A 15,435-nucleotide genomic window follows, 5' to 3' on the forward strand; every position below is an offset into this window, starting at 1 on the left:
AAGAGAACCCAAGTGACCTGCTCTCAAGTGACAGCTGTCATCTCCCTGTGATCCCCGCTACCTTTTTCTCCCAACAAATCAGAGATGGATTCTTTTTTCAGTAAAATTTTATTTTAAAACCTTAGTGACGACCTAAGAAGAAAAGATAAAGTGCTTGGCTATCGGGTTGGGACAGGAGGGGAAGGTTCCCCTGAGTTCAAACCATTTGGACTTTCCCAGTTCACTTCCTCAGAGATAAAAAAGGGTATATCTCAAAAAAACAAAACAAAACAAAAAACCCCCACAAAAGATAAAAGTCATGCTTGAGTTCTCCACCTGTCAGACATCATGAGGAGTTCAAGGACATAACCATCACAGACAACCACGAAGAATTATCACCGAGGGAGGCAGCTCAATAATAGTGTGGAAAACGAGTCTTTCAAGGAAAACTGGAGGAACAGAGCGGAGAGGAGGAAGGTGGGTCCCCTAGGCTTTGCAACAGGGACAGAATGGCTGCCTCGTCCTCTGGGGTCTCCTGCAGTAAATGTCGGGCAAAGGCCTGCTCCATCTGTGCCAGAAGAAGGGGGGAGAGGCATCATGAACACCGCAGGGGCAGCGCCTCCCCCTGCCCTGGGAAGGCCCCTTCTCCTCCTGGAACCCCGTCACCTACATAGGTAGCTATTCTTCCCCTGCTGAACTCACCTGCACTGTGATAAGACTCTGTAGGGTATGGCTGGGGCCAGGGGTCTCCTCCCAGAAATTCAGTGTCACCTGAAACTTGGGTGGGGGGCCCAGGCCCTGGAAGTACCTGGCCAAGTCTGAAAGAGAAAGGGTCAAGGGTTAGAAGAAAGGAAAGAGAAGGGAGAGGGCCACAGGCAGGGAGGGAATAGGAAGGGACCCTTAACGGAGAAAGAGAAGTGGCACTGGGGCCACAGGGAGACCAAGGCCAGAGCAGAAGCTGCAGGATCCCAAGGCTGCTGACTTATGCCAGAAATGCTGGGAATTAGAGGCTGCTCACCGACGTGCGGTTGGAAAAGGCACTCCTTCTGCGAGTAAGAACTACTTAGAGGCATTGCACAACCTGGCATGATCTGCTGGGCGAGTTTAGAGGCCTCCCAGCAGCAGCCCTGGCTGCTAACACAGCTGTGCTCACACTTTGGTTGCCTGCTCACACCTCCCTATGCTAGAGCACCATGACCCCGGGAACACATGCCTTGAGTTTCCTGCACTCCTAGCTCCCCACTCCCAAGGTTAGATTTAGAGCTGAATGAAGGCAGGAAGCAGAATGCACAGCTTGGATTGGAGAGGGGCGATCTATGTGAGGGGACGCGCAGAGTGTGGTAGGGCCAGGGTGTGTGACATACGCCAGCTCTCCCGAATGTGTGGATGGTGCGCGTGCCAGTGTGCGTAGGAGAGGGCTGCAAGGCGCACCTTCCCACGACTACCGTGCGTGTCAAGGTGATGGTGCTCGCCGAGCTGCGAGCCTCCTGTGCTGGGCTCTGCCAGAGCCTCATCTTCCACAGCCGGGATGGCGGGAGGAGGGCTCAGCACAGGACCCCGCAGGATGTGCACACAGCAAGTGTCGGGTGCCGTGCATGGGCTGTGATGGTGGCTCTGTTGGAGGGAGCACAGGGTAGGGGCAGGGCCTGGGGACTAAGAGGTGGGGGTAAGGGCTCGGGCACTGGGCTGCAGCAGCCTCACCTCTGCAGAAGTAGGTGGTTCTGAAAAGCTCCACACACTCGTTGCTGGGCAGCAGATGTGGGCCTGGACCAGGCGGGGTCTGGGGTGCGCTCCAGGATACGGGGATGGGGCACAGGCGCTGCACAAAGAGACCTCGGGCGTTGCTGGCCACCAGGACACCTCTCTCGAGCTGGCTCAGCAGGCGCTGGGTGGGCTCTTGCGGGCCGGGCTTGGGAAACACCACCTGCTCCATGCCACACTGGGAGCCCGAGGGCTCAGCCACCAGGCGGCAGTCCAGGCTCTGCACCTGGGCCTCACCCACCACGTGTCCACTGTAGATGAACGTGAGCAGCAGCGAGTAGTCTGCAGACAGAGAACGACCAACTGTACCAGTGCCTCTCCCAGGGGTCCACCTGGTCAGCACGGGGCTCTGGGGAAACAAAGAGGGGCTCCTTGCAACTCCAACGCCTTGTTTTGCTGCTGAAGGACAAGAGGCCCAGAGAGGGAAACCGAGCGAGGGCTGGGGAGGAGAAGGCAGGCGGCACAGAGTGGGGCTGCGGCTGTACCTTCTGGGGTTGGAGAAGACGCCCTCCTTCTTATCCTCACTGCCCCCACACTCACCAGCCATGGGGCCCCCTGTCAGACTTTCCTGTAACTCAGGAGAGTAGCTAATACACAGATTCACACTGAGGTCTCCAGGCTTTATGCCCAGGGTCTTACAGTTTACAAGAAGGTCCAAGAGATTGGGCCTTTTCTTAACCGCCAGAAATCAATGTCTCAAAGCAGATTTCCAGGAAACAGAGTGCCCAGGGAGTGTTTCTGAGAAGCAAGGTGTTTGGAGCCTGGAGTCTGGCCAGGTGCACTGTCTGGGTAAGCTAAGCACAGGCTGCTGCAAGCCCTGACAGATTAGATCACGTGTGCATTAGCCACAGGAAGGTGACCTGTAGGGAGAGGGAGCAGGGAGAAGCCAGACACGTTCAGTACCTGAGTCTGGAGGGGGCAGCCGCTCCAGGGAGGCCTGATTTTCTTGGAAAGGGGCCTCAGTTGTGTTAGCACCTGGGAGGGAGGAGAGGCACGTCATGCAGAATGGCACTGGGGAGTCCAAGGACCAGAGGGTGTGTGTGACACAGGGGATGACGAGAGGCAGGGAGGCAGTACCTTCCTGAGGCTCAGAGCTGCTGCTGCTGCTGCTTTTGCTGCTGCTCTCCAAGTTTGAATGGCCTGCGCCCCCATGGGCCCCCACCTCCTCCTGCAGACATAGTGTCTATCGTTGGCCCCCTCTCCCCCTAGTTACTGTCCTGCCTCAGGCCCACCCAGTTCCCTCCCCAGCTCTTACGGTTTTGAGTGGGTCCTGGAGCAAGGAGGGGCTGAGTATACAGTTCTTCGTGGTACCCTCATACTCCGCCCTCTCGGGGGACACAGAGCTGTGCTGTCTCTTTGATGGTGATTTCTGGGTTCCTGCTGGAGCTGTGGAATATTGTTGAGGGGGAGAGGATGGTCAGAGCCATCAGTGGGGACAGTGGGAGAGATGAGAGGCTGCGAAAGGGTGGGCAGGACTGAGCAGGGGAACCTGGGTAGCAGGTCCCAAGGACAAGGACAAGGTAGAACTCTGACCAAGGGGCCTGAGGGAGTCCCCCCAACCTCCCACGACGCTCCTCTCCGTCCTTCTTCCCCAGTCTGCTGATTCTAGAGCGGTGGGCCAGGGGACACTCACCAGGGAGGGTTCCTGGTGGCAGCAGCCGATACACCTTATAGGGCTCAGCCCCATCCCGATGGCCGTTCTCAGGAACCTCCTCAAACTCAGGACTTTTGTTGAGAGCACAGCGCAGACGAGTCTTCCAGATAGCGGGGCCTTCTGTGTCCCCCTCCTTGTACTTTCCCTTAAATATCGCCCAGGCCTAGGACACAGGCAATGAAGAGAGGCAGCATGTTAGAGACCCCAGCTGCTCCCCCACCAGGGTCCGCTTCAAGAATACGCAGCGTGAACACTCGCACAGAAAGGCCTGTGCTGGGTTTATGCTCAGTTGTTGCCATCTTGAAATCCTTAATAATTTTTGCATTTCCATGTTGCACTTGGCTCTGCTAATTATGTCATTGGTTCTCCTCTCTAATCTCCCTTTTACCTGAAAGCCAGGCAGATACAACCCCTTGAACACCCGTGTTGACTCCATCCCTCGCTTGGAGAGAGGGGCCAGTTCCCAGGTCCCTTCACCTTGAAGAAGGCGGCATCCTGGTCCTCCCGGAAGTCCTGCTTGCCGGCATGCTTCCAGGGAATCCTGAACATGGTCTTAGCTTCATCTTCCCAGCACACCCCTGAGAACTGCCCGCTGTCCACTTGCTCCACCACCCAGTTGCGGAGCTTTCGGGTGCAGCGTGCCCTGCCTGATGCCATCCTGGGGATAAGAACAGAAGGCAGAATCAGTAGGACCAACCCTTTGGGAGGGAACATCTGCTGAGGCCCTGGCCATTTGGGTTGTAGTCTGGCAAGGGTCCCTGGAGAACCCATCCGTCTTTTATCTCTAGACATATCTCAAAATTCTCTGAGACCAAATAGCTTTGGTTCTGCCATCACTGGCAATTAAAAAAATTATATGTTGTTTTTAAGACCCCAAGCTGTGACATCTAGAAGGAAACCTTAGGCGTTGGTCTTTTAAGACTTTTCTGGACTCTATTGTTCGGAAGAATTTCGTTGGTGTTCTGTTCCTGGTGAGAGGTCATCTAGATCGCCAAGCATTTGCAGACTGCTTAGAGGATGCACCACCAACACTCTGCACCCACCACACCACAACCTCTCCTCCCACCCTCACCTGTCCCCTCTGCTTGCCCTAGAGGTTAGGGGGGCATGGGCGGAGCCGCAGCATAAGTGGGCAGGACCAGAGGCAAGCAAGCAAACAACGGACCAAGTGGACGGGGGTAAACAGCCTTCTTCCCTGAACCATGGGGCAGCAGGTTCTCCTGGCCTTTGCCTGCAGTTTGGGACACAGCCCCTGGTCAGTCTCTCACTCAGGTCAGTCTCTCACTCAGGCCAAACCTCCTGCTTCCAGGCTCACAGGCCTTCTGTCTCTTCCTGTTTAGCAGAGGGGCCCCCAGGAGCACTCCCTCCCTCCCACCTCTCCAATCCCGCTAGGCCTTCTAGTCCTAGACCCAGGTTGCCGCCAATTCTTGGCTCATCTTACCTGAGCTGCTGTGCGGGCTGTCCCAGGGCCGGGATGTCCCAGGGCCGAGCTGACCTCAGCTCAGCTCCCGGCTAGGCAGCTTCCTGGTAACTCCACCCTGTTTCTACAGTCCCCACCCTAAGTTTCAGTTCTCCTCCTGGGAGGTCCTTTTCCCAGAAATCACGTGGTCCGAGTTGCAGGGCAACGATGGCCACTAGGTGGAAGCAGCATCTGAGAATCTCACTGTTGAAAGCAGACGCAGGAGGAACCCTCCCAGCTGAGGCTCATTCCCCTTCCTCCCTCAGACACTCGTTCCTGGTATTCGACCACCTGTGACACTGCTGCTTCCCCAGGGAGGCCACAGAATTCTGCAGTCTGGCCCCAGGGCCTCTGGATAGCTCTGTACTACCTGTGCATCTATGTTCCCCCTCGGTGCCTGCTTGGAGCCTGTTTGGTGACTTCAAACGTCAGCTCAATTCAATGAAGGGAAGAAGGGAGGCAGGGAAGGAGGACGTCAGCCTAGGCCAAGCGGGCAGGGAGGGCCTCCCTTAGCCATCCATGGTGTCAACTCCTTCCTCGGCCTATGAGTCTAGGGTCAGGCAGTAGGCTGTAGGGGGCCCTTTTAGGAAAGCTCTGTTCACCCCCCTTTCCATGGTGCCCCCAGATGGTAGGGCCAGGAAGAAGGACCAAGAAGCCTGGGCAAGGAGATGCTTCTTTATTGGTGCTGGAGCTGTTCTTGCAGGAGTCAGGCCATGCGACCCTCATTGGGACCCTCTCCCTCAGCTACTTCCTCCTGCGGGGGATACTCTGTCCCAAGGGCACCTCTTCCATCAGCTTCTGCAGAAGGAGAGAAGATGATGACCCTGGAAGCCTGGAGCTCAGATACCGGCTGGCTAGGGGGCTCAGAACATAGGGCCAGAGGCGAGACTGGCAGGAGGCTTCACCTGTAACAAGCGGGTGTGGTAGGTGGGGGCGTCCTCCCCAGCCAGCGGCTGGGGGTGTACGTGCAGGTAGCGCTTGGTAGCCGTCTCCAGCTCCTCCACCTCATACAGGGTGGCTGGGTCCAGTGAGTGGGCATTGATGAGGCTTACAAGATACTCTTTGTAGTGTGCCCTGGAGAGATGAGAGGGAGGGATAGTCGTTCTTCTGTTCGGCCAGTGTTAACTGAGTGTGCCCAGTGCCGTGCTAGGCCCTGGCATACTTGGATGAATAAGACTGATAATCCTTGCCTGCTGCACATGTAGGCACTGCCAACCCATGCACATTGCTTGCTGCTACCTATCCAGGTCCTTGCCCAGAGGGCACCTCCCTCCTACTTCTTGCAGGACCCACTGCTCCCAGAGACCCACTTTACCACCTGGGCACGCCCTCAGCACTCCTGTCCTTCTCCCCAAAACCATGCCCCCTGCCTGGCACTCACTGGCAGAGGCCCGCATAGCCAGCTGGAGTCTCCTTGCCACAAGCTTCATCCCGGAGTCCATTGGGAACCTCCTTCTGCTCCATCACTCGGCAGCCACCTATGGGTAAGGGCAGGAAAGGGCCCTTTGTTGGGAGGAGGCCACTGACCACCAGGCCCCAGGAGAACTGGGACGGAGGCGTGGGAGGTGGCATCCAGGGAGGGGCCGAAGCACAGAAGCCCCTGCTCTAACAGTGGTAGTGGTGGGGGGAACTTAGAGATGGCCCTGTATTATAGCAGACCAGCTCTGATCCAAAGGCAGCGACCTTGCTGTCCCTGCTTTTATCCAAGCTGGCTTTTGGCCCATAATCACGTACTCCCTGAAACAGCTCTTTTGTGATTTAGCGCTTGCATAGTTAACTTATTCTGTGAAGGTCTTACTCTATCTAGATGGTAAGAAATGGAGTACATTAGAACCATATGTGCCATCTCTCTGTTGCCCTCATGGAACCTAAGGCGGCAACTAGCAAGTCTCATTAAATACTCATTGAGTTAACTAATGAATCATTAGCCTTTGGGAATGGAAGAAGAAAATTAGTATTGAGTGCCAGGTACTTTAATGTGGCCTCATGTAAAATAGCTTAGCTGCAAGGTGGCTATTACCCCCATTTTACAAAGGGAGAAACAAGGCTCGGGGAGGTTAACTTGCCAACGGGCACACAACACGTCAACATAGGATGGGCCTTGAGCTCAGGTCTGAGCCCAGACCCAAGCCTTTCCTTTACCAACTGCACAGTGGGCGCCCAGCCACCCTCTCCCCTTCTCCAACGCTTGCCCTGACACTCACCTCCAGGGACTGTCCGGGCCCCCGCTGGGGGCTCTGTGTTGAACATGACGTTATTGTCCTGAGGAGGGGCAGAGGGATGGGCGTTACATTCTCCTTGATGCCAGCCCTTAGAGCCTTTCCCTTCTTATCACCCTGGGCCCTGCCTCCTCTCCTTGGCAACCTACAAACCCAGCCAGGCTGGCCATGCCTGACCTGTAGCAGCTTTTGAAGCCGGAGAGCAGTCCAGTCCCGCAGGTAGAAGAGGCAGTCTCGGGGGTGGTGGCCATGTAGGGACTTTTTCACTCTGCAGTTCGGGTCTGGACATTTCTGGCAGAAACCCAGATGGGAGAGGGAAGTTGGAGACTGTTGGGGTCCTGGCCTCTCAGGAACCCCTGTGTGAGGGGTGTAGGGGTGGGGGCAGATAGAGACACTGGAGGGTCTGGAGCAAGCAGAGGGGGAGAGGGGACAGACAGAGGTCATTTACACCCCACCGGCCTCCTTTCTCTTCCCCTGGGCCGCTTCTCAGTGGCTTCTGCCCCTCAAACCCAATGGCAGCCCCCCATCCTTTTATCCTTTCCATCCCCATTCTCTGGGCTCACATTCTTGGCGTAAAAGGCATTATAGCATCCACTGCAGAACTGGTGGCGGCACTGGGTGCAATGAAAGTGCATGCAGCCTCCTCGGGCCAGTGCGTACGAGAATTTGCACTTGGGGCAATCTGCAAGGGACAGCAGGTCAGGGCTGGGGCTGCCACTGCTCCTCAAGGCCCTCAGGAAGAGAGCTGCTGGCAACGATAGCTCACTGGGCAAACAGGCCTAGTGGGGCAGCCTTACCAATGCCATTTTCCTGAAGATACATTGCCAGGCCCTGGGCCTGGTATTCTGGGTCATTGGTGCGTTTCCAGTTCTGGAAATCCTCGCAGCTCCGGCCTCGGTGCTGCTCCTCCCACTGCCGGAAGGAGAGCAATCGTCACATGGAAGCTCCATCCCTGGCCCTTCTTGCTGACGCCTCCATTCTTATCTAGTGACCCCTGGCTTAGTTTACGGCACTGCCATCCAACATTTGCTCAAATCCAAAACTGAGGGGCCACCCTTGGTTCTGTCATTTCCTTATACCACCACATACTCACCAGCACACCTTGTCTCCAACACACAAGCCTCGCTAACATAGTACCAACATCTATTTTCAACCCTGTCCCCTTTCTCTTTGTCCCTACTGTGACCATCTTATCCTGGGCCAGGTCAGGTCTTGCTTCAGTTACTAGTCTCTCTGCCTCCACTAAGGCTCCCCTACGGTCCACCCTCCACCTTGCAGCCAAAGTGCCTTTGAAAGTGTAAGTCAGGCAGCTTTAACAGGATTGGGAGTGTCCTAGTTTTGAGGTTTGGTACTAGGGTTTCAGGTGTTTATTTTATTATTATGTTTCATAATATAGATGTGATTGTTTGGTATAAAATATTAAACTTTTAAAAAGGTAAATGAGATCATATCACCCCTCGCTTAGTCTTAGAATGAAAGGCAAACAACTTCTTCACTTGGCCTTAAGGTCTCCCCTGAGCTGGCAGCGAGCTCCTCGCCAACCGCCTACTACTCTTACCCTTGCTCTGGAGGCTCCAGCCACATAACACTTGACTCTGACTTTGGCCATTCCATGCGTTGTTCTTTCTGTCCCCAATACGCTGCATAGTTGACTTCTTCTTAACTTTCAGGCCTGAGCTTAAACTAAACCATTTTAGAGAAGACTTGTCTGACCTCTCTGTCCTAAGTAGGCCCATTCCTTTATTCCTCATCTCAGACTTCTATTTGTTTTCTTCACAGAACTTATGCCCATGTATAATTATGTTCTCTCTCCCTCCCTGGCTTCCTTTTCTTTCTTCCTTCTCTCCCTCCCGTACACCTACCCGTCCCTCCTCCTTTACATTTCACCCAGCCTTCCTCCTTTGGCCTTGCTCCCCATTCATCCTCCCTCCCACCGTCTCTCCCTCCCGTCCTCCTTCCCCCGTCCTTCCTTCCTCCTTCCATCTCTCCCTCCCTCCCTGACTAGTCTGTAAGAACTTGAGTCCAGAGCTCATGTCTGTTCTGTTGTCCAACACACCCAGAGTCTAACACAGTACCTGCCAGCAGCTCAGCAAGCATTTCTGGAAGGGTGGATGTGCCTCACCTGGCGCTTACAACGTACACAGAAGGTCTGGTGACACTGGGGACATGTTGCTTCCAGCTGCTCACGCTCATATATGAAGCCAAAGGAGCACTGTGGGTGCAAGAGCATAGCTATTTGAGGCCTGGCACCCAACCCCCCCAACCCCTGCACCTCCAGTAAGCTCCTCTGGGCAGGCCACTTACCTGGGCACACCACAAGAACTTGGGGTCCCGCATGAGCACACCCTCAGTTAGCTTCTTGTGGAACAGGGCATAGGCATCTGGCTCTAGGCTCTCTCGAAGCTGGGGACAGAATGCAGAAGTGGAGGGTGGGCAGGGTTCTTGTTCAAAGCCCAGGGTGCCCTAAGACCCAGAGATTGCAGTACCTGGATGTCAAGAGTGGAGAAGTAGCTGAGCAACTGTGTGTCGTCGGTGAGGTCGGGGCGGCCACAGGCGGGGCACACCATGTCTGTGATGTGCTTCTCCTTCAGGGCGATGGTAAAGTGCTGGCGGAAGCAGTCAGGACAGATGGTACACTCACAGGAAGTCAGGGCCTGCATCTACAGGGTGAGCAGGGAGAGGAGGGGGTCAGGAGCCACAGCTGCCAGCCTGGGGAAAGGGCAATAGCCAGGTATTCATGAGAAACCAGGGTCTAGTTAACAACTGGGCAGGGGTAGCAACCTCAAATGCCAACAAGTGCCAGGCAGGCAACCTCAATGTCTAAATACTGTCAGGTGAAGGAAAACAGACAATGGTGAGAACTAAGGTAAAAGGAAGAATGCCCGCTAAAGGCATTCATACTCAATTAAAAGCAAACACACATATAACATTCTTAAAATGATAAAACATAGAGATGGAGAACAGACCAGTGGTTGCCAGGTGATGGGAGGAAAGGAAGAAGTTGTATATATGTAACTATAAAGGGGTAGCACGAGGGGTTTCTTTATGGGTGTCTATATCTTGATTGTGGTAGTGGTTACATGAATCTCTACATGGGATAAAATTGTGTAGAATTCCCCCCCGACTCCCCCCCATACACATCCATGCAAAAAACGAACAAGGTCTGCCTTCTAGCTAACATTGTACCCATGTCTATTTCTTGGTCTTGATACTGTACTATAATTATATAGGAAGTCACCATGGGGAGAAGGTGGGTGAAAAGCACATAGGACTCTATAGTAGTTTTGCAACTTCCTGTGACTCTACAATTGTTTTAAAATAAGAGTATAAACAAAACGGAACAAAAAAAGATACAGAGCCAGCCTAACTCAACTGGACTGTATTTGGCCAAAGAACTGCCACTTCTGACCTCGAGTAAATGGGGCTCAGGAATAAGAGAGGCCTGCTCCTACCAACTGGAGATTTGATGAGGACATTAAAGAATTACTGTTAATTTTTCGGTTGTGACAATGGTATTTGTGGCTATGTTTTCAAAGAGTCTTCTTTTAGAGCTACACACTGAAATATCAGCAGATAAACCACATGATGCCTGAGATTTGCTTCAAAACACTCCTGTGTGTGTGGAGGGGAAATAAAGATTGGCCATACATTTATAATTGCTGAAGCTTGGTGATGAATACATGGTGAGGGTGGAGGAGGGAATGTGTTATACAGTTTTCTCTTCCATTGTATGTTTGAAATTTTCCATAAGAGAACATTAAAAAATGGAGGTGGGGGAAGGTGGCCTATTCCTGCCCTCCTCTTCCCAGAAGCCTTCAAGAGCACGTGGGCAACTGGAGAGCAAAAGACAGGACCAGAGATGGGGGATGGGTGGAGTAGGGGTCCAAAGGCACGAGAGTTATTCTAAGGCCAGGTTCAGGGGAGAGGGGCTTACTCGGTTGCGGGGCAGCACCCAGCCGCACACGGCACACTCCTGGGCAAGCAAGCGGCGCAAGAAGGCCCGGTCTTGGCTCTGCCTCACAGCTTCCACCACGTCCCCCAACTCATAGTTCCTGGGTGTCTCCTGCAGCAGTGACAGTGCCAGCTCTGCCCGGCCCCAGCTGGGGAGTGCGTAGACTGCCAGAAGTCGTCTAACCAGGCTCTGCAATGTGATTTAGGCGGAGAGGGCAGAAGTGGCTGTCAGACCCAAAGCTCCTTCTCCTCAGCCTTCCCTCTGCCCCTCTACATGGCTCATCACCTCCTCCCAGCACCTGCTTATCTGGCCCGTCCCAGGAAATGGTGGGCTCAGGGCCACTGTCCCAGAGGCGCTGATGGAAGGGCTCCAGGCGCTGGCGCTGTAGCTCAGTCAGGGCCCGTGCCACATCACCTCCGTGTTGGAACAATGCTTGAAGAGACCCCTCCTCAGGCCCAAAGCCCAGAGACCGGAGTTCCTGCACCTATGAGTTGGGAATGGAGAAAAGGAATGAAGAGGGAAAAAGCAGGCAAAGGAGAGAGAATGAGAGACTTTGAGACCCACAACCCTCCCCCCTGTCCCTCCAGCACAGCTGGTACCTTCCTCCGCCGGGTCCTTACACACTCCTCCACAGCTTCATCAAGATTGCCATGACGATCCAGCCAGGCTTTCCGGGCCTCCTGACAGGAAAAGGCCCCAAGCCCCGGGGCCTGCTGTCCAGCTAGCTCAGCCACCATCTCCAGCACGTAGGGCAGCTCTGACCGCAACCACTGCAAGGGCACCTCGGTGCCAGAGTACTGCAGAGCTGAGAAGACCTCCTCTGGACAGGCGCCTGCGGCTTCCCCTTCCTAAGGCACAGTCCCACCCAGAGGGCCTATCAGGAAGGGTGTCCTTCATCCACCATCAGCCTGAACCAAAATGCTGACAGTGGTTGAGCTCAGACTATGATCTTGTGAGCAGAGCACATGATACCTGCCATATGGGAAGTGTTCAATAAAAGGCGGCTGTGGCTAACAATGACCAGTTTTATAAGAATTCACATGAATCACCTGCAGCCTCTCCCTTCCCCCACCAGCTCAGCCCCACCTCATCCCAGGCCCAAATCTTTACCCGGATCTTGATCACTAGCTGAAGACCTTCTTCCCTCATCTTGTCTTGGCGCTGCTTCTCAGGGTCCCCACAGGAACTGGTCAGGGGGGCACTGAGACATCGTGGAGGCCTTGGCTCAGGGAGTCGCTCTTCCAAAGAGCTGGCCTGGGGCCGGGGGGTGTGCTTTACTGGGAGGGGGCTGCTGGTCCGGTTGCACATAGCACACACCCAGCCAGGGCCCGAGTTGCAGAAGGTACAGTGAATACAGTACCAGACTGGAGTCTGGGCAGAGGAGAGCAAAGTATCCCCCTGCTGAGAAGGCAGAAAGAATTATCCCATTGAAAGCTGGCTGAGGCTCAAGATGGAAATATAGAGAACTGGGGGGGAAGACATGGGGAAACCAAAGGAAAACGGGATGAGGAAATAGAGAATGGCTTATGGTAACAGGTGCAAATAAAGAGACGGAAAGGCTAGGAATAGGTTACCTGGAGGGGCTGCAGGCAAATGCCAGCATCTTGAGAATCCACCACCAGGCTAGGAGGCTGAGCCAGCCGAGGTCGTTCACATACGGCACACAGCACAGCCGCCGCCTCATTCTCAAAGGTGCAGCTCTGGCAGGCCCAGCGACCCCGTGCAAGCTCAGGTTCTAGGCCCCCAGCTCCTTGGGGACCCTCGATCCCCAGCCCCAACCCCTTACAGCCTCTGGGCCGATCACAGCCCACACAGAGCACTGCCCAAGATTCATTTAGTATGGCACAGGCAGCGCAGTGCCAGGGCAGACGGGCACTTGCAGAATCAGGAGAAGAAAGAGAGCTGTCTCCCAGGGCCAGCAGGGAGGTTGACTGGGGCCGTGGTGGAGCTGAAGCAGGTAAGCTGTAATGCGAAAGTCGACATGGACTACTGAGGGGGGCCCTGGTGCCTGGGTCCCTCACCCCAGGCATCCCTCATTCCTGCATGATGACATAAGGCTCTGGCCTTTGTACGTTTTGTCTGCAACTCTCCTATACCCACAGCCTGTTCAACATGTAAATGACAGCTTAAAGTTCACATCTTGCTGGCAGATATCCCTAACATAGGGACTGACCCACACTAGGTGCTTAAAATATTGCCAATGGATTGAGCTGATCCTTCAGACTAGATTGCATCCTCCTACTACCTATTTGCACACCATAATACTCTATGTTGTTGCGACTGCTACTTGCTTGATACATGTCTGTGATCTCTAGGAGGGCAGTAACTGGCTGCTTGCCTTCTTTATAAAACAGTCTTTATCACAGAATGCGGCACATAGTAGATACTCAAATAACTAAGTTCTGTCAATTTCACTCCCTCCCAGAAGGGAAGGCCTCTCACCTGGGGGTCAAGTGGGTGGCCTGGGGGGCCCAGGGCAAGGTCTGGCGGAGGTGATGGGCACGGGATGGGTGCCCATGGAACAGGCGATCACAAGCTGGACACAAGGCCTGTTTACAGGCTGAGCAGTGCAGTGTACCTGGGGTAGACCCACAGAAGAAGCAGGGACCAGGAGTGGAGCCTGGGGAATAGGAGAGAAACAGAACATCTATCTGAAAAAGACCAGGTTACAATTGAATGTGCTGTGGAGGGGGACAAATCATAGACTACTTTTCAACATATCTGGACTCAAGGAAACTATTTTAATCTCTTTAAAAAAAAAAAAATAGAAAGGCAGATAACCAGGAAGCTAGACAGATGAGGGCCCCAAATTTCCATCAATATGGTCTACTAACACTCCCTCCCCCAACACAGGACCAACAATACCTGAGGCAGAGGGTGTGGTGAGGGGACCAGGAGCAATCTCTCTCAGTACAGGGGCAAACTCAGAGAGCTGGAACATCTGAGGAAAAAGGGCAGGGAATAGGCAAGGGTTTGGGGAGCCCCCATGCCCTGCCCCTTTGTTCATCAGGCCTCAAAGCCCCATTCCTACCTTTACTGCATCATCTTCAACCTTGTCTTCCAGCAGCTCCTCCAGTGCTTGTGGTCTTGGGTGGGTATTCTGCAAACGAGATAAGAGTTCTCAACCTCCAGTCCTGGAATGAGGCCTTCTCTCTAAGCCCAGGTGCCCCAGCATTCACAGGGAGTATAGTAAGGGGAGCTCCCAGGTTGCTGTGCGGACTATGCCCATGGCTCAGCAGCATGGGAGTCCCCAGACTGGCTTTGGAGTTAGGCTGAGCCTCCCAGCCCTGGTGCTTAAGTCCTCAGGACTAGCGCTATCTCACCTGTAACAGTAGAGTGAGCTCTGTCCGAAGTAACAGTACTTCCAGTGTGACTGTAGCAACTTGGTGCGCATCTGGATCTTCTTGCCCCTCAGGGAAGCTCAACCCATCAGGCTGCTCCTCTGTGTAGCCGTACAACCGCAGAACATCGCGGCCCCACTGCCACACAGTCACAGAGAGTCATCACCCAGCAGGGCCCCTTCCCAATAGGGCTGAACCCCTCCACATTCGGCACAGCCTCAGGCCCTTTCTACCCAACCCCCAGCGCAGGCCAAGTTCCCTTCTCCCATAACGGTCCCCAGGGACTTCACCTGCACAGCATCCACCGTAGTTCGAAAGACCGGGTTATTAAACTTGACCCCGCGCCAGTACCGGGGCCTCTGAGGACTGAGGAGGTTGCGGCCATATTTCTCCAGGATGTTCAGGGCCGTGGACAGGGTGTTGAGGTAGTTTCGGGGCTGGAAGCAGTCAGAGAGCAGAGCGCTGTAAGCCCCATCCCAGGCTCAGATCCTCAGTCTCCCTCCCCAGCCGGACCGGGTCTAACCTCCCCGTGAGCGTTACAGCGGACCAGGCGTGCGGCGTCCAGCTGCAGGTAGCGGGCAGCTGGAGGCAGAGAAGTGACCAGCAGCGGCCAGAGCTGCTCCACGGAAAACGCCTGCCCAGAATCCCTCCTCAGGGCGCTCGCCAGCTCCTCGCGGGCCGCCAGGAAGGCCTGCTTCTCATCCTCCCCCGGCATCCCGAGACAGGAGTCAGCCCCAGTCCCGCGGCCCGCCGGGACACCGCACAGGCTGCGCTCCGCCCGAGCGGCGCCGCTCCTGCCTGGTATCTGGCTTCACGGCCCGACCCAGTCCGCGTAGCCTTCCCGGGTCACTCAGGCCACGGTCACTTTTCAGCGCCCGGCCCCCCGCCAGGGTTAACCGGGAACAGGAAGTACTAGGAAAGAGGGCGGGACTGCGACCCAGTTTCAGGGGAAGAGGAGGGGTCTAAAGTAAAGGGAGGCGGGATCAGGGAATTTGGGGGCGTGGCCAAGAAGGGAGGCCTGGTTCCAGCCAATGAGAAGGGTAAATGGTCCCTGGTTCCTCCCCTAGAGC

The 15,435-nt window shown here is 54.8% G+C and overlaps 2 protein-coding genes across 10 annotated transcripts; both read right to left on the reverse strand.

The window, feature by feature from the left end:
* Positions 1-89: 89 nt before the first annotated feature.
* On the reverse strand, positions 90-5,372 carry IRF9 (interferon regulatory factor 9). 8 transcript variants are annotated; one of them, XR_012494803.2, is made up of 10 exons: positions 4,836-5,372; positions 3,872-4,052; positions 3,374-3,557; positions 2,996-3,126; positions 2,818-2,908; positions 2,644-2,715; positions 1,681-2,022; positions 1,411-1,593; positions 682-797; positions 90-547 (listed from the first exon to the last, which is right to left on the reverse strand). XR_012494803.2 is itself a non-coding variant. In XM_019714388.3 (9 exons), exons 2-9 carry the CDS (start codon positions 4,049-4,051, stop codon positions 419-421), a joined length of 1,245 nt encoding a protein of 414 aa, XP_019569947.2. In that variant the 5' UTR covers position 4,052; positions 4,836-5,372; the 3' UTR covers positions 90-418. The 8 variants fall into 8 exon arrangements, 6 of the variants coding, with proteins under 6 accessions (XP_019569947.2, XP_074184162.1, XP_074184161.1 ...); XM_019714388.3 differs by lacking the exon at positions 1,411-1,593; XM_074328061.2 differs by lacking the exon at positions 1,411-1,593 and having other exon boundaries at positions 1,681-2,089.
* A 142-nt stretch (positions 5,373-5,514) lies between these two features.
* RNF31 (ring finger protein 31) lies at positions 5,515-15,419 on the reverse strand. 2 transcript variants are annotated; one of them, XM_019714374.3, is made up of 21 exons: positions 14,889-15,419; positions 14,656-14,802; positions 14,348-14,503; positions 14,056-14,124; positions 13,890-13,965; positions 13,467-13,644; positions 12,599-12,986; positions 12,135-12,425; positions 11,624-11,872; positions 11,323-11,508; positions 11,007-11,213; positions 9,559-9,732; positions 9,377-9,475; positions 9,195-9,284; positions 7,870-7,984; positions 7,636-7,754; positions 7,250-7,363; positions 7,058-7,115; positions 6,235-6,331; positions 5,759-5,927; positions 5,515-5,651 (listed from the first exon to the last, which is right to left on the reverse strand). In XM_019714374.3, exons 1-21 carry the CDS (start codon positions 15,078-15,080, stop codon positions 5,598-5,600), a joined length of 3,228 nt encoding a protein of 1,075 aa, XP_019569933.1. In that variant the 5' UTR covers positions 15,081-15,419; the 3' UTR covers positions 5,515-5,597. The 2 variants fall into 2 exon arrangements, with proteins under 2 accessions (XP_019569933.1, XP_019569935.1); XM_019714376.3 differs by lacking the exons at positions 5,515-5,651; positions 5,759-5,927; positions 6,235-6,331; positions 7,058-7,115 and having other exon boundaries at positions 7,336-7,475.
* Positions 15,420-15,435: the final 16 nt, after the last annotated feature.

The sequence above is a fragment of the Rhinolophus sinicus genome, chromosome 3 (assembly GCF_057876585.1).
Source record: "Rhinolophus sinicus isolate RSI-liver-muscle chromosome 3, RSI-T2T, whole genome shotgun sequence".
Taxonomy (NCBI): domain Eukaryota; kingdom Metazoa; phylum Chordata; class Mammalia; order Chiroptera; family Rhinolophidae; genus Rhinolophus; species Rhinolophus sinicus.

Coding starts and splice junctions, on each gene's coding strand:
- RNF31 (XM_019714374.3), bottom strand. CDS start 15,080: ATGCCGGGGGAGGATGAGAAGCAGGCCTTCCTGGCGGCCCGCGAGGAG. Junction 9,733..11,006: donor GGGTGCTGCCCCGCAACCGA/GTAAGCCCCTCT, acceptor CTCACCCTGTAG/ATGCAGGCCCTGACTTCCTG. Junction 9,285..9,376: donor AGTTCTTGTGGTGTGCCCAG/GTAAGTGGCCTG, acceptor TTGCACCCACAG/TGCTCCTTTGGCTTCATATA.
- IRF9 (XM_088796951.1), bottom strand. CDS start 4,186: ATGTCTAGAGATAAAAGACGGATGGGTTCTCCAGGGACCCTTGCCAGA. Junction 2,909..2,995: donor TCCAGGACCCACTCAAAACC/GTAAGAGCTGGG, acceptor CTATGTCTGCAG/GAGGAGGTGGGGGCCCATGG. Junction 548..681: donor AGAGTCTTATCACAGTGCAG/GTGAGTTCAGCA, acceptor CTTCTGGCACAG/ATGGAGCAGGCCTTTGCCCG.